At 55.3% G+C, this 22,157-nt stretch overlaps 2 protein-coding genes across 2 annotated transcripts; both read right to left on the reverse strand.

Moving 5' to 3' along the window:
• Window positions 1-3,936: 3,936 nt before the first annotated feature.
• Window positions 3,937-6,102, reverse strand: LOC119106486 (uncharacterized). The gene is made up of 3 exons (XM_037230141.1): window positions 5,952-6,102; window positions 5,243-5,601; window positions 3,937-4,721 (listed from the first exon to the last, which is right to left on the reverse strand). Exons 1-3 carry the CDS (start codon window positions 6,073-6,075, stop codon window positions 4,479-4,481), a joined length of 726 nt encoding a protein of 241 aa, XP_037086036.1. The 5' UTR covers window positions 6,076-6,102; the 3' UTR covers window positions 3,937-4,478.
• A 4,598-nt stretch (window positions 6,103-10,700) lies between these two features.
• Window positions 10,701-19,945, reverse strand: LOC119106121 (uncharacterized). The gene is made up of 5 exons (XM_037229719.1): window positions 19,812-19,945; window positions 17,926-18,011; window positions 12,918-13,001; window positions 12,169-12,315; window positions 10,701-10,710 (listed from the first exon to the last, which is right to left on the reverse strand). The coding sequence occupies exons 2-5, from the start codon at window positions 17,991-17,993 to the stop codon at window positions 10,701-10,703; spliced, it is 309 nt and encodes a 102-aa protein (XP_037085614.1). The 5' UTR covers window positions 17,994-18,011; window positions 19,812-19,945.
• Between the last annotated feature and the right edge of the window lie 2,212 nt (window positions 19,946-22,157).

The following is a 22,157-nucleotide window of genomic DNA, read 5'->3' on the forward strand; positions in this document are numbered from 1 at the left end:
ATAGTTTTCGAATATACTTGACCTGTACGAAACTCTGGTGGTTAAACGAATCAGACGCCTTGGCCACATTAGGTTGCATTTTCAAGTCGAATCCAGTAGCGCAGGCAGGGGGTACAAAGGGTATGCGCACTCATAGGTTCTGAGGGGCCCTCCAGACCCCTACGAGAAAGGGTCCGAAGGGACCCGAAAAGCCAGCCGGAGGTCGCATTCAGGGACCGAGCTCGGATGCTCCAGTGCCAACCAGGGGGCCCTGCGCGTTGATCAGGGGCTCCTGAGTCGATAAGGGCCTATATGTCGATCAGACAACACCAATAACGCACAGTCGGCTCCCTTTCGGTGTGTACCTAGGGGCCTATTTCCCAAGCAGGGATACGCTGGCCGGGCTCAGCGTCTGTTAGCGCCCATATAGCGTTTAATAGGCGGCCCTGTGTTGGCAAGGGGCCCCAAGCTGACCAGACGTGGTGTTCGAAGAAGCCCGAAGAACCTGGAGGGCCCACCGAGGCCGATGGTGGAGGGCCCGATTGGAGGGCTTTAGAGCACGGAGAGCTGGTGGGTGTCATATTCAGGGTCTCGGCCTGCAGGAACTATACCTCAAATGACAGAGCGCCTTTTGCACACCGATCGGGGATCCCCTGAGTTCATATGGACCTATGTGTTGGTCAGGCACCACCAGTACCGCCCAGTCGGCTCCGTGTCGGTGTGGGTCCTGAGATCGTACTTCCAATCAGCAACAAAGACTGGGCCAGCGATTTACACTTGTCGGGGGTCCCTGTATGTTTCGGGGGTTCACAGTGCTTAACAAGGAGTTGTGTTTTCGCAAAGGCTCTGAGCCGACCGAGAGCAGTGACTGATGGGGCTGAAGAGGACCCGGGTGGCCCACTGGAACCGACGATCAAGGGCTCGGTTGGAGGACATAAGGGCCCGAAGAACTGTCTGTAGGTCACATAAAGAGTCACGACCCTACGGGTCGTGACCTGAAATATTAGTCAGATGTACTCTTGCACCATTTGAGGACCCCCAAGGCAGAAAAGGTGGCGCAGTCGACAACGAACACTGGACAGTTGGCTCCCTGTCAGTCTGAAACTTGGGGGCCCATTTCTCCAGCAGGAGCGGGCCGGAGCCACGATTAGCATTGATCTGGTTCCCTGCAACAATGTTTGGGGCCCCTGTGTCAGTCAGGGGCTCACAGTACCTAACAGGAGGTCATGTGTCGGCTAGTGGCCCCGGTTCGGCCACAGGCTTTACCTGAGGAGGTCCGAAGAGGGGCCGAAGGGGCCCTCGTGAACAAAGATCAAGGGCCTGATTGGACAGCCTCTTGTCCTCTTGACAGGAGGCCACGAGCCCAAAGAACTAGCCGCAGGTCGCATTAAAAAGGAATACTCTGCATTTGAAAATATTGAAACGAACAAACTTCTCATTTTCCACATTTAAAAGGATTGATACTGGGTGACCTTGAAATAGTCTCAGAAAAAGTCTGCACATCCTCTTGGGCGTGTAGCTTCGAAGCTACAAGGGTTTAGGTCCTAAGAAGGACAGGGCCGTGAACTGCACCGAGGGATGTTCAAGATGGCTCTTTCAGCCGAAAACTCCATCAAATGCGGAGCACTCCCTTCAACAATGTCCGTTTAAAATACTTCATTGCGGATAATTCCGCATCAAGAATGCTAATGCCAAATGAGACCTCACAAAATTGACCGGCTGATAAATATCGAGCCGTTGATCTGATTGAGCTTCAATGTCTTTTCATTCTGTAGTCACCGACCGCATACACTAGCTTCCGTACAAAGTTAAGGTTTACCGATGATATGTCACCGGCGACGAATGGTCTTGAATAAAAATAAAAATGGCGACAAATAATATTACTCTGACAGCCGTTACATCTGCGGCAAATGAGCCACTGAAGGGCTAGCTGTTCATTATCAAAATGCAGATGCATTGTATGGGCTGTTCGTGGCTTGGGGAGTTTGATGCACAACAATCTCCGTCCCGAGATTCGATTCGATTCCACTGGATTCGAATTCCGAATCCACTGGATTCGATTTCGGGCTCACACCACATCTCGGTGAGTTGGAATGGAAGTCGACTCAAATTATTGGCTTCGCGCCTCAAAGGCAGGCATGGAATCAACCTAATACGCTGTAAGATCATGTTGGAAAAAGGAAAAATCGATTCTGCCTTAGCAGCAAGATTACCCCAGTAAGACCCAGGTTACCCCAAGTCTACCCCAGTAAAAAATCTGTCCGGATCCGATCACACAGTTCCATGAAATTTCGAGAAAACGATCCTACCAGATTCCGATCGGAATGTCTCACGGGATTCCAAACGGAATCACACTTGAATCCCATAGAACGCATGGGCTTACCAGATGTACGAGGCTACGTAGGGAAGGTGAACAACGTGATTAATTTGACCCACCCAGACAAGCGAAACATGAGATATAATCTATGTACACTGTAAAGTAAATAAAAGTTAATGAAAACGTACGGAGTTGAGACCCTGGCGAATAAGGAATAATCATCAAAGTTGGCGTGGCTTAGTGCACGATCCTGGACAAACACGGCCGTAAATGTGACCGTGACACTGCGACGTGAGCGCACTGAACGTCCGCGCTCAACCGCCGGGGGGGGGGGGGGGGGGGGGGGGAGGAGGAAGTCTCGCAACACACTTTTACAGTAAAAAGGCTGGTGCGCGCGCTCGGTTTAGTTGCCTCACAAGTCATACAATATCCTGTTATTTTGTCCTGCACGAACATCGAGGGTGGCTCGTAAATATATCAGCTCGCACCATCTACCAAATGCCCAACGAACTGCTGTCTCCAGTCGACCCTGAATCTGGCCGCTGGTCACATAGACCACAGGATGAAGAAGGAGGGGTGGGCACCCACCGGCCCCTTCTATAAGAACTTTCTGATAAATCCCGCCGCCTTTTGACGATGATGATTTAGTCTGTGCTGCCAAATGCTTGCTTCGTCCATTCTTTTTTGTAATGTTTATCACTCTGCGGTGTTAAGCCCAAGCGTGAGATAACATTAATGATGATAATATCAGTTGACCCCTAAATTCGGCCAGACGGCGTCAAACATGCCCGCTTTAGAAGCGATCACCGAAGATGGCATGTAACATGAGCTAAGTGTGTCATGTTTCTGCAGCGGCCCGCCCATGGCGTGCTCAGATTTGTTGTTTCGCCTATTAGAAAACGATAATGTCTAATGGAGGCTCCAAAAGCCTGAATAAGCTGGAAAGTTTCTGCGGGGACGTTATTTGTGGCTGAATCGCGCATCGTGTCACTTCTGTTTTATCGCCTTTTTATTCTCCCCATCATAGATCGCTTAGCAGCCGCAGCTTGTGCAGAGTTGCTCCTTGTCACCACGTCTTCAAGCCGAGCCGTCCTGGTGCCCTCCGACCAGCGCCAGACGACCGTCCTCACCAGCCGACCAGGACATCTCGCACACGCTCGACACCCGCAGCTGACAGCTCGGGCGTCCCGGGGGCTCCGCCGACCGCTCGGGCGTCCCGGGGGCTCCGCCGACCGCTCGGGCGTCCCCGGGGGCTCGGTCGGTCGCGGACGTCGCCAGAGCGCCGCCTCCGCCAGCCCGCAGTGGACGGCCAGTGAACCGAGCGGCACAAAAGCTCCGTGTATTTCGCCACGCTGTCCGGTGAACGGCCGCTCGTGTGTACACCGCGCGCGCCCCCCGCTGTATACATCGGCCAGCGGTCTGGACGTGCGGCGACACCAGAGCGCAGAGGCGTCACGTGGGCGCGGACGCTGCCGCAGCAGGCGGCCCGCTGCCCGCCGGAAGGGGGCTGCTGGGGCGCCGCGCCCATCCGTCTCCGGCGCCGGCTGCGACGGGCGGCGGTGAAAGGTCACGACGCAGCGCTGGTGGGCCACGCAGATGTCGGCCCGCACGCCGGCAGGACATTAGCGGAGACGTTTATGACGATGTTTGCTAACAGCACACCACTGCAATCTTAACACAAGAGCGAAATGGAAGCAGTGAGTACGGGGCGTGAAAAGCAAAGCGCTTTGAGACCAGCTCGCGACAGTTACCGACAGCATGGATGCAACTCATTTCGGCCGCATGACAGAGCGTGGATTTTCGATGTTTTCCAAAGCCCTGCAGCCCGATGCGTATGGCTGAAATTATCCTACACACTCAATGAAAACCTACTCGCATGATAACGCCACAAGATCTACTTTCATCTCCCAGCCTCGACCCTCCGTCAGCGCGACTGAAATTAATGAGCCTTAAAATACGTCACACTGTACAAAAAGATCAACCTCGCAAAAAGCGTGCGCTCTGCTGCCGAGGCCGTTCGCACTGCGACCCAGTTCACTCCGGCCTGTGACAGTGACGCTCTCCACACCGGACCGAGCGCCGCACCGCCGCAAAACCACCCCGGCCGCGCGCCTCCGACCCCGCCGGCTCCCGGCGCCGCCCTCACGCCGCTGCGCCGCTCTCACGCCGCCGCGCCGCGCCGTCACTGGATCGGTATCTTCCGCAGACCGCCGTCGCCGTCGGCGCCGCCGGCGTCGCTGACGACGTAGGCCGACTCGGGGCCGAACGTCTTGAACTTGGTGCGCAGCAGGTCGAGTTCAGCGCCGATACCCGACTTCATCTGGTTGAACTCGGAGACGACCAGCGAGAGGCGGCCCAGCAGGAAGTTGAGGTTCTCCTCCACCTCGCCGACGCGCTTAGCCACGTCGCCCACCGTGCCGTCCACCTGAAGAGGGGGGGGGGGGGGGGGAGGCGGTGATGACACTCTTACTCAAGTGGTTTAGCTTGGCACGCAATGACGGAACTGTGAACGGAGACGAGTAAATGTGAACGCTCTGAAAACAGAGGTACGGTGCAAATAGCGAGGACATGTATATGGACATGGACACTGCGATTATGTTATACGTTGCAAATAGTGATTGGTCTACCCCTGCGAAGCCTGAAAAGAATTAACAACACGTGCTGCCCAATTTAGGATATGTCGGTTACGAGAGTGCGTTCTATACGCAACAACGAAGAACTCTCAAGCTGTTCTCCTGCTGCTGCTGCTTAGCATGACTCCAAACATTGCGTTGCAGCGATTGCGGATAAAGAGCACATTGGAGTAACCAGGCAAAGGTAACTGGTTACCTTATACTATTGGATAATCAGGCAAATTGGTTACCATATCCAGAAATAACCTTGACCGAACCTAGCTAAATCGAGCGGCCGCTGTGCGCGCCGCGTGTTGTGTACTCGGCAGGGTACCTTTTCGGTCTGCTCAAGCGAGCCGTTGACATACTGAGTGGTCTTGTCATCGATCTTGTCCAGCACATCCGCCGAGCTCGAGAGCGTCTGGTACATGACGCCGATCTGGCGCCAGACCTGCGCGATCTCGCCCTCGATCGACTTGGTCATGTTGTGCAGCGCCACCGACTGGTTGGCCAGGATCTCCTGCGAGATGCTGCCGAACTTGGTGGAGAACGTGCCGTTGATCTTGATGCCCTGCGCCTTGACGGCCGCCTCCACCTCCAGCAGGATCTGCTGCACGCCGAACTCCAGCCGCCGCTTGGTGTCCAGCACGCTGTCCGCCGTGTCCACCATCACCTCCTCCAGGTTCGACAGGCCTGGACAAGACAGGCAAGAGGCGCTGTCACGTCAGGAACATCACGGCCAGCATTCCACCGGAGTCGCGTGTATGTGCGGAGTAACTGCATTCACAAAGTGTGCACGGAAAGCTACCAGATAGTACATGTGCGCACGGAAGACAGCCTTCATGAAAAAAAAACTAAAAACGATGAAGACACTGGCCTTGAAAAATCGCTGCGAATCTACATCACGTTAGAATACAGAATTGTGTCCGTCTAGCGACCGCGCGCATCTCTCAGTAATTGGCCTGCGGGAACGTGAGAACCATCTTCAGATGGGAGACGTCCCACAGCGTGACAGCAACTGGATCGGCGGCATGAGTCCGCACCTTGGATCTCCCTCTTCAGGTCGTTGTAGCCCTGGTTGACCCGCTCGTAGAGCCCCTCGGCCATGGCCATCGACTCCTGAACCATGTTGGTCAGCTGCGTCTGGCCGCCCTTCAGCCCCTCCATCCGAGCGTCCACCAGGCGGTCCCTCTCCGCGCCCGCTCTCCACAATCTGCAGCAACGGAGGTCCCGTGAGATAGGCAGCAAACGCGGGTCCTTCTCCGCGCCGCTCTCCACAATCTGCAGCAACGGAAATCCCGTGAGATAGGTGGCAAACGCGGTCTCTCTCCGCGCCGATCTCCACAATCTGCAGCAACGAAGATCCCGTGAGATAGGTGGTCCCTCTCCGCGCCGCTCTCCACAATCTGCAGCAACAGTGGTCCCGTGAGATAGGCGGCAAACGCGATCTCTCTCCGCGCCGATCTCCACAATCTGCAGCAAGCAGAGGTCCCGTGAGATAGGCGGCCAAACGCGATCTCTCTCCGCGCCGATCTCCACAATCTGCAGCAGCAGAGGTCCCGTGAAATAGGCGGCAAACGCGATCTCTCTCTCCGCGTCGATCCCACAATCTGCAGCGGCAGAGGTCCCGTGGGATAGGCGGCAAACGCGGTCCCTTTCCGCGCCGATCTCCACGATCTGCAGCAGCAGAGGCCCCGTGAGATAGGCGGCAAACGCGGTCTCTCTCCGCGCCGATCTCCACAATTTGCCGCAGCGGGGGTCCCGTGAGATAGGTGGCAAATGAGCAGCAACGCAAACCATGCCCTCCCACTGTTACCGGCTGAATATCTAACTGACATGATTCAGCTCACTCAAATGTCTATTAGCCATGCATTGTTTGGCATCTGAAGGTCATATCTGTTGACCATTTAGACCTCCGTTCCACGAACACGCCACGTTCACGAGTGCCGTCTTATTAGCTTAGCAGCACAAGGAACCATCGCCGGAGGCATGGCACAGTAATATACCAGGCAATTTACGCGGCAGATGCGAGGCAGTCGGGCATGTGAGCACATCGGCGGCCACCGAGCTGCGACTACTCCCACACGGCAGCTGCCACCCAGCTGCGACTACCCCCACACAGCAGCTGCCACCCAGCTGCGACTACCCCCACACAGCAGCTGCCACCCAGCTGCGACTACCCCCACACAGCAGCTGCCACCCAGCTGCGATCATCCTCACACAGCAGCTGCCACCCAGCTGCGATCATCCTCACACAGCAGCTGCCACCCAGCCACGATCATCCTCACACAGCAGCTGCCACCCAGCCACGACCAACCCCACATGGCGGCTTACACCCAACCACTATTATCCCCTCACAGCAGCTACCACCCAGCCACGACTACCCCCGCACATCAGCTCCCACCCAGCCAGTCCGATGCTCGCAACACACGCGTGCTCGCACCAGCGCGAGGTGTGCATTTCCGCCCGTTATCCCCGCCTGCAACAGGTCAGTGACACTGACCCTGTGCCCTCGGGATCACTTGCATCATCAACTTTGCTGTTCGTTCGTCACGGCACACCCAACAAGGATACGGGAGCGAGGGGCCCATGAGCTTTTGATCAACATTGACCGCAGCTGTGGCTCATGAGGTCGTCAGTTTCGAAAGAGTGCGGCTCGTCTCATCTTTAAATGTCCATGACGTGACTTGGCGTTTTACTGCCGCCCTTGCGTGATGCATCGCCGCGGACCCATGGGCAGAGTGTGTGCTGCCACTGACTGACGCCTCTCAGCAGATGCCGCGTGTTCGCATAGCGTCCGTCGGGATGACCGCACGCGGCAAGCATGAGAAAACTTTCGGGCGCGCGTAGGTGACTCTGACTTTGGCAATCGAGTGTTGCTCATGAACTAACCTCTAAAACGAAACCCCTCACCGGTCATTTGGTCATCACCAATCATCACAGCCATAACGGCGGCGCAATGAAAGCCCTCACAAAATTATCTCTCAGAAACTGCTAGTTCCTCCAGGTCATCCCACCTTGGTCTGCGTGCGCATGCGCAGATGGCGACCTCACCTCCGAGCGCAGCTGGCCCATCTCCGCGGCCGTGTTGTTGGTCGCTAGGTCGATGTCCCGTTTGATCTTGTCGTACACGTCACTCGACTGGCTGCTGGTCTGGTACTGGCTGCTGAACAGCTCCACCTGGCGGGCGAGGGGCCGATCCGGGGCACGTTGGGTCAAGGTGTCGAGGTCACGTGCGCATTACCGGACAGCAGCGTTCAACCGCGTCTGAGAACCCTTAGTGGTGGCGCCTGAATCTGCGATAGCCAACACAAGGGACAGAAAAAACACACCCGTCAGGATTCACTTCCTAACGCCACTTGCTTCTAGATCTGAATCAAAAGACTTCTGCTATCGCGGCTAATTTAGCCAGCATGCAGCAGCCCCACCACGGGCCAAAGGTTGAGGAAGAGCGCCGTCAAAGTTGTTACGTCGTCTCTTCACATAGAACTCCGTGCGCCTGACATTCTGTTCCACAAAAGCTGGGGCATTGGTTTCCTACCCTCCCCCCTCCCCCTCCCCCCGTCCGGTTCCGTGCTGCAGAGCCTCGGCCACACCAACAGGACATGCGTGATACGTGGCACGTGGCACGCAGCACGCGGCGCGCGACGTGCGGCACGGACGCACCTGCCGGGCGTCCATGTCGCGCGCCAGCCGCTGCAGGTCCTGGCGCACCGCGTTGACGTCATCAGCCACCAGGCGCGAGTCGTTGCCCAGCTGGTGGGCGTTGTCGATCAGCACGCCGACGCCCACCGAGAGCTGCGTCAGGATCGTCTCCGCGTCCTGCCGGCCCGTGGAAACACCGCGGATTTAGGCTGAGCGCGAGAGCGGTAGTTGCGTGTGTCAAAGGATTGAGCGCCAGTGTGTACGCAAGGTGCGTAAATGACACTGCTTTGACATTTCAAATGCAGTTACCTACGCATTTTATTACTCCTCCACGATGGCATGAATCGCTACCCTTATCCGAGCACCTCTTGTAATGGCGTTGTTCACGCCTTGTTACTGCACCAATAACGACGCGGTCAGATGACGCCTCGCCCGCGGAAGTTGTGCGGTCAATGGTGTGCCGGCCAGCTTATCATACCCAAGTGCCGTGAGTCTCTGACCTGGGTGTGCTTGGCCAGCTTGGCCTCGGTTCCCTGCAACTGCTCGGAGGTCTGCTGGATGGACATGGAGAGGCCGGACACGCTACCCAGGCTGTTGGCGAGGTCGTTCATCATGCGGTCCTGCCGCTGTAGGTGTGACGTCACCCTCTCCCGCGAGGTGAGCGCCTCGCTCAGCAGGCCGCTCATCCTGCCGACGCCGACGCCGGGGCAGGTCAGCGCGCTCAGGTCATCGGGGTCAGGTCACCAGGGGCGGGTCACCGGGTCAGGCCACCGGGGTCAGGCCAACGGGGTCAGGTCGTCGGCATCAGGTCAGCTGGGGCGGACAGTGAGGTCAGGTTGGCCGGGTCAGGTCAGGTCAGCAGGTACAGCTCACTGGGGTCAGGTCAGCAGAGTCAGATCAGCAGGTTCAGGCCACCCAGGTCTGCTCAACAGGTTCTACGATAGGGTCAGGTCAGAAGCGATGTTACAGTCAGACAGTTGGGTCAGGTCTGTGAGGCCCGGTCGGATGGTTCGGGTTACCGGGGTCAGACAACAGTGTCAGGTCAGCAGTGTCCTCAGTATCAGGCCATCAGAGGTGTCAACTGTCAGGTCATCAGTAAGGCTACGCCATCAGTGGGATCAAGTCACATACAAAGTCAGGCCCGGTCAACCACATCAGCTGGGGGTCTGGTCAGCAGGATCAAGCGCTCAGCGTGGTCAGATCAGCGCGGTCGGACCTGCGAAGGTTGGATCAAGGACATCACGCCCTCAGCACGGTTTGTCAAGGGGCGGAATCACGTCGCACGCAGGGTCGGCCCGTCAGCCGGGTCAGACGAGCGGGTTCATAGTCAGCGGGTTCATAGCCAGCGGCTCACGTCAGCACCAGCCGCTGCATCAGTCGGAACAAATGCATGACTCACGAAGCAAGTCGAGCGATTGGCCACAGGGCGACACACGGAGCGTGAGCCACATTGCACTGATGCGCTGAATGGGTTTTCATGGAGCAGTGCCGGCACGTCGGCTCGTCACACGTCGGAGCCGAGTCCTCGCCAGCCAAAGCCAGCGCAATGCCTCGGCGTATCATGCAGAACGCGTGATTTCCCAATACCCGACGATCAAAGAAATCCCGCCTGGGAACCCTGACCGGTGTTATAGGATGAACGCGAGTCCAGACGACCCGCCGCTCGCGGGAAGCGGTCCGGCCGCCAGCGCACCTCTCATTCAGGGTTTCGTCGATGCTGTCCAGCTTGTTGACGACGTTATCGGACGGGCCGGCGGAGCGACTCTCGATGACCTGGCTCTGCTGCGCTCTCAGCAGCTTCAGGACCTCGTCCATCTTCCGGTCGTTCTGAGGAACACGAAAATCCTGCCGTCTCACCAATGTCCAGCGGGCAACACGGGACGCAGCGTCCGAGATGCGATGCGGCAGAGCTCTGGGTGAGTGGTCTATCCACTTCCGCTGCTCCAGGGCAGTTACGTAAGAGAGATCAGGTTGCCACAGTTTCCTAAACGCTGGCAAGTTATCAGTGTCCTCTCCGGTGAGAACATGACCTTGTCCGCCGTTCACTTTAAGTGCTCTCACAGGTCGCGGGGCCAATAACACCGGCGGTGTCACCCTCGCCCTTGTCACCCCTGGCTACCACCCCTCCCTCGGCCGTGACGGAGGTCTCAGCAGCCGCTGCAACAACCGGGTTGTCATGCCAGGCGACGGAGTTCACGACCTCCCTGTGCACAGGGTCGGACCACCACGCAGCGGCCAACGTCCGGGCCTAATCGTCCGCCAAGTTGTAAACACACGAGACATGATCCTGTATGTTTATTCGAGTGCGTGATTCACTCCCCATGACTGCAATATCGTGACATGTGGCCGTGAGTCGGCCTTAAAACAGCGCGGGGGGCGCGCGGGCTGCCCTAATGATCGCAGCCTCAGCCTTTGTCGGCGGGCGCCGCCTGCGTCATCGGCCGTGATCTGCAGGAACAGGCTTCCTGGGATCGTTGAACACCTCCTCGCCAGCAAGCTGTCGTCGTGTATCCGTGTGACACACCCTGAGAGGGCCGAGACCGGGAACTAAATGTAATCCAACGCGCCGCTTCAAATCACGACCCAATGATTGTCACTTACCGCGGCCAAAAACGGAGGACAAGTTAGAGGCTGACATCAAAACTAACCCGCCGTGACATCACCCGCTGTCCGCGCGGGTCGTTGCCTGGCCAGGCATCTGCTTTTTGCACGTGCTCTGGACACGCGCCAAGACGCGGCGCAGCTGGGTGGGAGTGGTGAAGGGTTGTGCAGGGGATTGTGCGGTCGGACAAGGCCGCCGTGTTTACCCATTCATCACGCGTGATGGGCTAATTAGAACAGTGTCGTGTGGAAGGACGGCGGCGAGCCGCAGAGTAGGCCTTGCAGAGCCATCTAAAGCTCATCGAGCTAGAATCAGGGAGCTCGATTTACTCTCTAGCTCGAGCGTTATAGCTCTCTAGAGAGATCGGCTCTCTCTAATCTCCTCTCTCTCTCTCTTTAGATGAGACTCTCTTGGGCGAGGGAAGCTCTCCTCTAATCTTCTCTCTCTCTTCTCTCTCTCTCTCTCTCGATCTCTCTCTCTCTCCTCTCTCTCTCTCTCTCTTCTCTCTCTCTCTCTCTCTCCTCTCTCTTCTCTCTCTCTCTCTCTCCTCTCTCTCTCTCTCTCTCTCTCTCTCTCTCTCTCTCTCTCTCTCTCTCTCTCTTTCTCCCCTCTCTCCTGTCTTTCTTCCTCTCTCCTCTCTCTCTGTTTCCTCTCACTCTCTCTCTCTCTTTCTTCCTCTCTCTCTTTTCTCTCTCGCTCTCGTATCCCCCTAACCCCTTACCTCTCTGCCAACCTCACCTCTACATCAGCTCTCTGCGTTCTTCTCTCCGTTTCTTTTGCCCCTCTTGAGCTCGTCTTAATCTCCCATCTTACCCACATTTCTTCCTTTCTCTAATTCCTCTCTCCCTCGATCTTCCAATATATTCCACTGTCTGATGTATGTATTTTTCCTCACTGCCGCACGCCCCTCTGACACAGCGAGCTCCGCCCGACGGAAGCTGGTCCCGGCTCCGAACGCCAAGCGAGCCCGACACCCCGACCTGCCTCCCCCCCCGCTGGTGGCGGCCGCGTACCTTCTGCAGGGCTCTATCCATGTGAGCATGCGGCCCTCCATCTTGGCCATGTAGACGGCGATGCTCTCCACGTTGCGACTCTGGCCGGCCGTCTGGGTCAAGATCGCCCGCAGCGTCTTCGTGGTCACTTCGTTCACTTGGCGCGACCTGCAGGGCGGCCATGGATAAGGGCGTAGTCTGATACCAGCGTCATCAGACGTTTACGACGCGAAATCGTCTCGCAGGCAAAGTTCGGCAACATTCGAGCAAGGAAAATTTAAAAGCTTTAGACGAAGTCGGTGAAATAGGAAAGCAATTAAGGCACAAATGAAGAGCCATGGAAGATACATGCAAGATGAAAAACTCGCCATTGCCACAATTATCGTCGTGGCATGCCACCATCGTCATATATGCACCGCGATATCACTATTATCACCAAAACACATCGCGATATATGTCAAAGTTATGAGTTTTTGCGCACTTGAGCTATCCGATCCAGAAAAAACGCGGAGCCTCTCTTCCCGGAGCATCCCGCGAAGCAGAGTTCCGTCACATGACCGCCAGGGTGCCGTTGTGCCGTCTGCAATTGGCCGGAGCCTCACCTGGATTCGTGTCGGTGCAGTCTGTAACTGGAGCCTCACCTGGACTCGTGCCGGTGCAGTCTGTAACTGGCCGGAGCCTCACCTGGACTCGTGTCGGTGCAGTCTGTAACCGGCCGGAGCCTTACCTGGACTCGTGTCGGTGCAGTCTGTAACCGGCCGGAGCCTCACCTGGACTCGTGTCGGTGTAGTCTGTTGGCCACCGCCCTCATTTTCGCGTCCAGGCTGACGATGGCGGACTCCATGTCCTGCAGGCTGCAGCGGCAGAGCGTGTTAGAAGGGAGCCGAGCTGCCGGCAGTGCCGTGACCGTGACGTCACAGCGCTTGACGAGGCTGTGACACATCTGGATGCCCGAGACGAGCACATTTTTAGCCGCCTTTTTCGCCTAGCCGCATCTCCTTGGTTCTTCACACCTACTTGGCCTGAAGCTGCGAGCGCTCAATAACGAGCTCAATGTGTCGGCCATACACTTCGCATCAGAGGAGTAAGTGCAGTCGTTAGGATGGCTGGAATATGTGAGGTTTATCCTTGGCAGCTGCCAACTGACGCATGCTGAGTTATCGGCCCTTATCACGGGCTGAAGTCACGGCATTTTAATGCTCTCCTCATGATTTGAGTGAGTTGACCTGAAATCAGGAACCAACCAAAAACATCTCCTCAAATTACACTTGCACCGCTAGTGTTAATATTTGGTGCAGATGCTTTGACAGCCAGCTGGCTGACATACCACAAATTCTTCAGCCCGCTCCTACTCGGTGGTTTTAGCCTCCAACTGTGAGATGTGCACGGTTGCGGAGCTCGCGTGGATTTCAGCACACTTCTGCCTGTACTCAGTCCGTGTTCCTGTGCAGTATTCTCTGGAATGTTTCTTACAAAAACCCTGTTAACATGAGCGCTGTGATTAGAATTAAGCTGAAACCCGACCTGAGCTGACCTGAGTTGACCTGAGCCGAAGGATTGGGCCCATGTAAACACCCCCGCGCCGTTCGGCCCACTCCAATCACTCGCCGGCTGAAATCCTCCCCCATGAGACGAAACGCCTCCGTCTGCATCCGCTCAGGAAAAGGATCAGAAGCCCGAGTCACAGAGGACGTGGCCAGACTCCGACCTGTCGTCGCCTGTTTCAAGGTTTTCTGTTTCTGTTTCCCTATATCGGCGTCCGCATCACATTGCTGCATCTACCACTCCTGATCCACGTGTTCTGTATTTACTGCTCCTGATCCATGTGTTCTGCATCTACCGCTCCTGATCCATGTGTTTTGCATCCACCGCTCCTGATGCACGCGTTCTGTATCTACCGCTGCTGATCCATGTATTTTGCATCCACCGCTTCTGATCCACGTGCTCTGCATTTACCGCTCCTGATCCATGTGTCCTGTCCCTCAGCTAGCCCGTCCCGTCTCCGCCCATGCTGACGTGCTTGTTCTCCGCTACCCTCATCCGTCCCGGCACGGTCGTCATGTCACGGAGAATCCATTCCGGTCTCAATTCCAACTACCTTCGACCGCCGTGCAAACAGGGTACACGTGACTTACTTCGAAGTGCACACCCTGGGACCAGCACATGGGCCTTTGTAGCGTTACTGGGTATGCGGCGAGTAGCCTGTTTATATCGTCACAAACGCGACCAGCAAGACAGCAATGGGTTGGACAGATTTCGTTCGAGTTTCTTACGTGCATCTCGAATTTGGAGGGAGGCGCTCACATCGCAAGGAGTGACGCAGCATATTCTTGCAAATTTGAGATGCCCGCACCGGGATCTTTGCGAAGCAGAACTTCCTCTCGCTTGGTTGCATCTCTCCAGGCATTGCATAAGTGTAACGTGAAACGATGCAGCGGTTAGACGCGGAACCGGGTCCGCCCCTGTTCAGCACCGGCGGGTCGGGTCGGGTCAGTCAGAGAAACGCGGGATCCGCGACCGCCACGTGACGTCAGACCTCCTGACCAATGATGATGGCGGTAAATCACGAGGCGGCGTTTGGCAGCGACGGCAGTAAATTACTGGCAGGCGCAACCAACTGAGGTCAGGCGGGAGGGGAGCCCTGGCGCACGAACGCTGTCCAAGTTTATTACGAGTGACGCCATTAAAGGGAGTAAGTTTACGCGCCGCAAACAGATGCAGGCGGTGATGAGCATGCGTGCTGTCACTCTGCCCAGCCGTTGTGAATGATAAATGACGTCGAATGGGGTCAGGGTGCTGTTACCGTTTGGGGACAGCCGGAAGATATGATCTGCTTATCCGTTACGTAGAGCTGATGAAACGGAGGAGTTTGTGATTGATGACCGAACCGGAGCGGATTGACACTGAGAGACTGACGAGGACCAGGTCCTTACGCTAAAGGAAACGAATGTGGCGCGTCTGTCAAGAGCCTACTGGAGAGCTGCCAGATGGACGCCCATGCGAAGCCAAACGCTCCAGTTGAAGTCGGCCGCGTCTAAAGTCCCGATGAAAGGGGCTTCAGAGGGATTGATGATATTAATATGACTATGAGTTCAGCCTGGCTTTTTAAAACGCAACAAGAAACTGAGCTTACGACAGCAGTTTTGATATACTCATTTTCGCGGGAAGGGAACGCAGGTTTGCTTCCAAAAAGCAGTAGTTTAATGGCGAAAAAAACTCGAACACCTAACATATTAGGACGTGTTTACTCTTTCTGTGCCATCGGCCATGCGCAGAGAGAGGAGACCAGCCGAGAACAGGACATCACCTTCGTGATGATGTTCTCATGGTAGGCGATATAACTGGGAATGTAATTTCGCATTTCTGGAAGGATGCATCTCGATCTTTATGGAATTGGAATGTGTAATGTGCGGAACTAACTGTGGACGCGGCACTATGGTGGAATCTAGAGCGGAGCTCTGTGAAACTCGGCATAATGGCACCGGAAGTTGTACTCCTGGAGATACAAACCCGCTCGGCACTATGGATGGTGATTCGGAGGAAAACCGGTAAAAATATCGCGAATGTAAAGATATACTATATGAACATAAAGCAGCTGCGATCTGTTCGGTTAAACAAAGGCGTGCCCTATAAGATTGCCTAAATCCATCTATCTCAATCAAACAAGAATCTTTTGCGGTGTGCTTAAAATGCTGTTTGGGTCGTCGCAAAATACTTGTTTGTGTGGCTTACAGGCCTCGCTGACCGCGATATGCACCCCAGAAATGTGATCTATGGAGTATCATCCAACAGCCTTTGTCAACCTTGATTATCAATGTTATGTTAAACATTTACTTGCCGTCGCATAAAAAGGACATCGCTGTAAAGAAATAACTATTTTCACAACCAGGTCTTTGCATGCAAGACTCGCCGCCATCCAGAACTTCAAGATGTTCCAAATGGACATCGCGCAGAGCCGCGCTTTTGTTTGGTAAACAGAGTCGCGTCCATGAGCCGAATTCAATCAAGCTGTTGCCAGAAATGTCAAACATGGCATTAAACGATTCGTCTTTAAGCGAGGTTTCGAGTGACGCGGAAAATATTAATCGCAGTAATACTGCATACACTACGCACCATCTTAACAATATAGGTGCGAATTTCGATGGCCGGGGACGCGGGAGCTCAACAGTTCCGCGCCGTTCTTGGCCCAAAACGCCGTCGGTTCCAGACGGTCCTTTGATAACCGTGAGGGGCTGCAGTGCTAAGACCTTCCACCGTCACACGCGTTGTGAAGCAATCAAACCCTGTTCTAAACAGCTGCCACGTGAAGGTCAACAGACAGCGAAGCGTCCGACATCGTTGCGTCGCCGTTCGCGGCACGTGCAGTGTGACCCCCCGAGACAACGGCTCGCCCGGTGGTTGTCCTCACTGGTGACGGTGTTTATGCAACCATACGGCCGTCCGGGGATAAATATTTACAGCTGGCGACCGACTGTCCCTCCCATCGCACACCCGGTGGGCGAGCTCTTCTCCCGGCCGTCACCCCTCGCCGCCCCCGGAGCCCTCCCCTTCGGCGTCTGTGGCGCACATAACCGTCGCCTCTCGGGGACATGAGGATCAACACCGACGGCGGCGGACGAGGGCGGAGCGGCTTCCGGGGGCGGCGGTTTGGTGCGAGCTCCGAACACGCATCTTCTTCCGCTTCGGTCGCGGGATCGCATCCCAGCGCTATCGGAAACTTTCCATATGCTGACAATCACATCACGTTATACTAACGCGCCCTGTTCGTGCCTGAATCAGCAGTTCGTTCCTCTACCGCAGTCGCTCGGGACCCCATGGCCAGCTGACGGGCGGCTTGTCCCCGAGGCATTTCCGAACTTCAACACAGCTCCACATGAACACACAGCAGCCGCGTCCTAGTTTTGTAAACGAACTCGCACTGCACGAGCTAGACTAAACCAAGCTATCGCAAGTAGCACCAAACATGGCGCGTGCGTCACTATGCAAAGCATGTCCTGTTTTCAGTAGCTCCAAGGATTATTGACCGCGACCGGTGATCTGGTGTGGTTAGAGCCCCAGCAGACGATGGGTCCTCACCAAGACGGGACTGGATGGAACGGCACTGAGCAGATAGTGCGGCCCAACACCCTCTAGCGGTTGGCTGCATGGGAGGGGTGCACGGCGGTATGACATGCCAGCTCATGCGAATTGCACGGAATTCGTCGAGATTGGTGGTCAAACGCCCACCTTGTTCACAAGTTAATGTTATCCACGGACCGTTCCAACACGCTGCCTGTCGTTTGATGCACTATAACTACAATTGTAGTGTGGTGGTAAAGGCCTTTCAGCGGGCCTTGAGACGGCCCTTGGTCCATCTGTGGAGCTTGCATGCATGATGCCCAAGGACGTCCAAAGTCAGGTTGGGATGCCTAAAATTGGAAACTGCGCCTAATTTAACTTGATAAATACTAACGTATATTTACACTTTGATCATAAATATTTATTGCACGGAGCGATAACATCTTAGACCACTGCTGGATGTCAACCGATTCCTAGCAAAGCAGGATTGCGGTTTCACAAAGCTCAACTTCATCCATTCCTGCACAGAAACCCGCAAAGAAACCGTGCATTAACGCACCCGCGCGTTAACGCGTTTTCCGTTTCTGCCCACACCGGCGGGCAACAAAGCGGCGCGTGCTGTTGCCGTTATCTCTGAGCGCGAACCGACGCCAGGGGCTGGGGGGACGCGCCGAGATAGGAAGAGCTGCGCCGGCCCAGCTGTGTTTGCGCGGTACTCACGAGGTCACGGCGCCGCCGAGCGGAAGCACCGCCACCGCCACCACCACCAGCAGCAGCGCGCGCAGCATGGCGACCGACGACAGCGACTGTGGGCGAAGACAGACTGTGGGCTGCGGGCGGTGCCGAGAGACAGGGGCATGTATGCAGGGTGGGCTGGGCCAACGTGTACCGTCATAATCAATGGTATGGCATCAGCTACATGTCATGCGTTATCATTCATTATTGATATGTATATGCTTATATGTATGTATATTGCATATATATATATATATATATATATATATATATATATATATATATATATGTATATATACATGTAATATATATATATATATATATATCTATATATTCACTACTTTTTATGACCGAAGCTCCAGGCTAACGTTTTTGTAACCCAAGGGTGCTACACCGTCAGTGGGTATATGAAAAACTGATGCAGATTTTCCTTAGAGAGATTCATATGCTATCGGACAGCGTTTAAAAAACAGTACAGATTCAAGTGAGTAGTGGCCAGTCAGGCGTCAGGCGCTTGACAACGATGTCAAACAAAGTTTGTTTGTTGAATCCAACAGCGTGAACTATCAAAATGACGTACGTCATCAAGCCCACCCGGTGGGTACCCCGAGGGGAAAAGCACAACGTTACAAAGCAGGCAGACATGCATTGTTGATGGTGACTTCTTGAGCCACTTGGAGCAGGGTTCGGAACAGCTTCCGCCGAGCGAAACCATATCATTGATTTACGGATGACGTGACAGGGGTGAGTGGGGCTGCCGGCACCGCTTCCGTGAGTTATCATCCATAAAGCTTGCAGAAAAATAATATATCTAAAAGAGCTGTTCAATTTCCGCAAACACCGGACGATTAAAATGCTGCCGCTGTTGCACTTGGCCACCGACTGCGACACCACGGACTTCGTCAAAACGCCTCGTCTGGCCTCCCGCCAGAGATGTGAGCATAGATGTGTTACGGCTGGGGTTATGCCTTAAGGCCAGACTTCTGCGAACTTAGTACAACAGAAGATATCGGCAAAAATGCAAAATTACGACAGAAATCGGCAAAATAGTGGTGTTACATGAACCAGGTCAGTATGCTGCAACTTTCAATAAAGTTTTCTCAAAAATGGTTTTTGGGCAGCCGAATCCCTTCAGGGTGGATTTTCAGCGACTGTCATGTATGACAACATACATATATCTGTGACATGGTGACATGCACAAAATGCAAATGGAAGCAGGTGATCAAGCATGTGCTCTATTACACTCCAGCGACATCGATTCTGATTCCGACTCCCCAATGCATAAAATTGTTTCCGACTCTGACCCCGAGCGGCGCGATCTCATCTTGAGCCGGGCCCGATTCCCATTAAAGAACGAGGAGCTAACCTAACGAACCGATTCCGACGTTGTAAGTTTGGGTAAAATTGTTTGAGGTATAAACCACTCCTAGGACTATCATAAGCCGAGATTGAAAATATGTCTTGATTGTAAACCATCAAAACACCCGGAGCTCAATTTGCTGCACATGTGATAGCTGTCAGAGTAAGAAAACTTTTCGTTATTTAGATCACGAATTGAGTCCACTCATCGGGCTTTTACAGTCACTGGAACTCCGACTCCAAATCGCCACGTTCGCCTATTTAGTGGTAGACTCCACCTCTTTTCGGAGTCAAGCACAAGTCTACAGACGACCGTACCATGCCGCGAATACACCAGTTCTGGCGTTATTGTGAACCGCTCCAAGATCGCGAAATACGCGACATGCACCGGCCGCTAACACCGTTCGGACCCAATACAAGGCCTCACATCCCAACCATAGCCCAAGCCTACCGTTCGGGTGAGCGTTCGGATCCATACAAGACCTCACATCTTAATCAAAGCCCAAGCCTACCGTTCGGGTGAAATCTGGTGCGAAGTCTTCGCGCGGAGGCGGTTATTGCTCCAGCCACACGTGCGCCCCGCCCGACCCTCGCGCCCGGATTGCGTCGGAAGCCTTCTTGCGGCCCCCGACACCCCTACGTCGCGGTACACTCACTGCTCCGGTCCGCGCGCAGCTGTGCCGAACAACCCGCGGGCTGCGCGCCCGGGGAGCGGCGCCAGAGGCCGTACTCCGGCAAAAACATGGGCCGAACCCGCGTCGGCCGGAGGATCAAAAGCTCCCGCGCGGCCGTCGGCGCCGATGGGCCCCCGGGCGAGGGGAGCGGGCGGCCCTTTGTGCCGCATCGGGCGGGGGCCTTCTCGGCGCGTCACCCCGCGTGTCATCCGCGGCGGCCGGCGAGAGGGACGGCGGGTGCCGTGACGGTGGTGGTGGGGCACGGCACGGGGCTGCCGGACGCCCGGGCTTCGCCGCCGGACACGACGACGCGGCCGGGTCGTCTTGAACGTTGCGATGCGGCGGGGTGTGGTCGCGAACCGGCCTGGCGGTGCGGATCGTGGCCCATATCGTCTGCTCTGTGAGCTGGTTCAACGGCAGGCGAGCAGCTGTCCGGACTCTTGCCCGGGTACTGGTCGCCTTCGTAAGTTGTTCACTGGAAGGCGTCAAAGCATTTGATATGGGCTCGTGCATACTTGCCACAGCTTTTCGACATAGTCGCCGACGACGTTCAGCTAACTCGCAGGCAAACCTGTGCTGCTAACGTGAGCGCAAGTTGCTGCGGCTTCTCCCTGCACCTGCGGACACGTCTTCCTGATGACCGTCACGGCCGCAAGACATGATCGCCGCAGCAGGCTTTTCGCGATGGTTGAATATGTGGAAAATCGTTAAATCTGGACGGAAATCGGGATTGTGAAAAATCGGTGTGACCAGTGAAGCTGGACACTGAGGTCACTAGGGTACAGTTTGTTTGATGCTCACCACATATAATTGTCCAGATATTCTCAAACGCTACTGTGTCGTGGCCCATTCCGTCAGCCAATCAAAATGTTTGCGAAAGTAAGGCAATGTTAAAGGCACCATAAATATAACTTGTTGTCTTCAGCCGTCGTATACCATCATTTGTTATCGCCTACGTCAGACTAACTAATTGAAGCTTTCACCTGATCCCACTCTTGAGTATTTTGGTGATAGTGATAATAATGATTTTGCTAATGTTAGAGGCCAGCGAATCAAAACAAGGCAAACAATGGCAAAAACCTAGCATTGGGGATCCCAATTACTAAGCGCGGAACTTGCTTGAGCAAAGTAACAGACAAACGAATGCGGCCAATTTACCACCACCCCTGGTAAGCCCGCACCTGTCCACAAGCCTGGCCGAGATCGGCTACAAGGCACGGCTCGTGATCTATTTCCAACCTGACGCCTCCGCGCCCCTGCACGCCAGCATCTCGCCCCGCCCGCGCTCGCCCGGCCCCGCCAGCACAGTCCCGCTCCCCCGCGCCCTGCGACCCGACCCCGACACGGCGTCACGTGACCACGGGCCAATCACTGCGCGCCTCGCAGGGCTGCCCGGCGTGTCGCGCTGGGCAAGCGATAAGGGTATGGGCAAAGAGATATGCGCACGGGGTTCTACGGCCAAACTAAAGCACTGATGTCATCCCTAACACTTGACCAATGAAGCGTGGTGGAGACTCCGCATATGTGGCGACCAAGGCATGCGAGCGTGGGTACCGGATCGTATTTATTCGGAGAGGAGGCGGAGGCCCTTCAGGTCACAGCTTAGCCTCGTTCCCCTCCCCCAAATCTGACCAAAAGCCACTCACCCCTCAGATCGCGGTCAAAAAAGGTCAAGCAATTCAAGGAGATAAGTGAATCATGAGATAACGTTTAATTTTCTCCGGATACCAAAACAAAATGGACCCGATGCGAGAGAAGACGGCGTTTTAACCCACCACATCCTACCGGTGCAGCCCCCACTCAAAGAGGCTGCTTTTGCAAAACGATGTCCACGCATGCAGGCCCATGATCGGTGACAGACTGACCCGGCGTTCGTCCCATTTTCCAGTGAACCCTTCTCGAACCGATCATTGAATGATTCGAGGAGTCAGGCAAGGTCAGCAGGGACACAGGCTTATTCAGCATGGTTGTTATCCACTCACCCCAGTTGTTCCACAGAGCGTCATTTTCAGAGACCTGGGCTGACTCCCCTCGCCCCCCCCCCCCTACCGAGCGTCCTCCGCGCGGCGGGAGAAGACGGAATCATGTTATGATTCTGTCTGTGATTGAAGGCGCTCATGAGCACGATTCTGCTTGGGACGTGTGTCCCCCTGCACAATTATGACACCCGCAAAAACGGTGTGT

This window comes from Pollicipes pollicipes, unplaced genomic scaffold (assembly GCF_011947565.3).
Source record: "Pollicipes pollicipes isolate AB1234 unplaced genomic scaffold, Ppol_2.1 Scaffold_6138;HRSCAF=7277_pilon_pilon_pilon, whole genome shotgun sequence".
Taxonomy (NCBI): Eukaryota; Metazoa; Arthropoda; class Thecostraca; order Pollicipedomorpha; family Pollicipedidae; genus Pollicipes; species Pollicipes pollicipes.

Coding starts and splice junctions, on each gene's coding strand:
- LOC119106486 (XM_037230141.1), bottom strand. CDS start 6,075: ATGGAGGGGCTGAAGGGCGGCCAGACGCAGCTGACCAACATGGTTCAG. Junction 5,602..5,951: donor CCTGAAGAGGGAGATCCAAG/GTGCGGACTCAT, acceptor TGTCTTGTCCAG/GCCTGTCGAACCTGGAGGAG. Junction 4,722..5,242: donor CGCTTGAGCAGACCGAAAAG/GTACCCTGCCGA, acceptor CCCCCTCTTCAG/GTGGACGGCACGGTGGGCGA.
- LOC119106121 (XM_037229719.1), bottom strand. CDS start 17,993: ATGCTGCGCGCGCTGCTGCTGGTGGTGGTGGCGGTGGCGGTGCTTCCG. Junction 13,002..17,925: donor CTCGGCGGCGCCGTGACCTC/GTGAGTACCGCG, acceptor CTGCCGCTGCAG/CCTGCAGGACATGGAGTCCG. Junction 12,316..12,917: donor CTACACCGACACGAGTCCAG/GTGAGGCTCCGG, acceptor GCCGCCCTGCAG/GTCGCGCCAAGTGAACGAAG.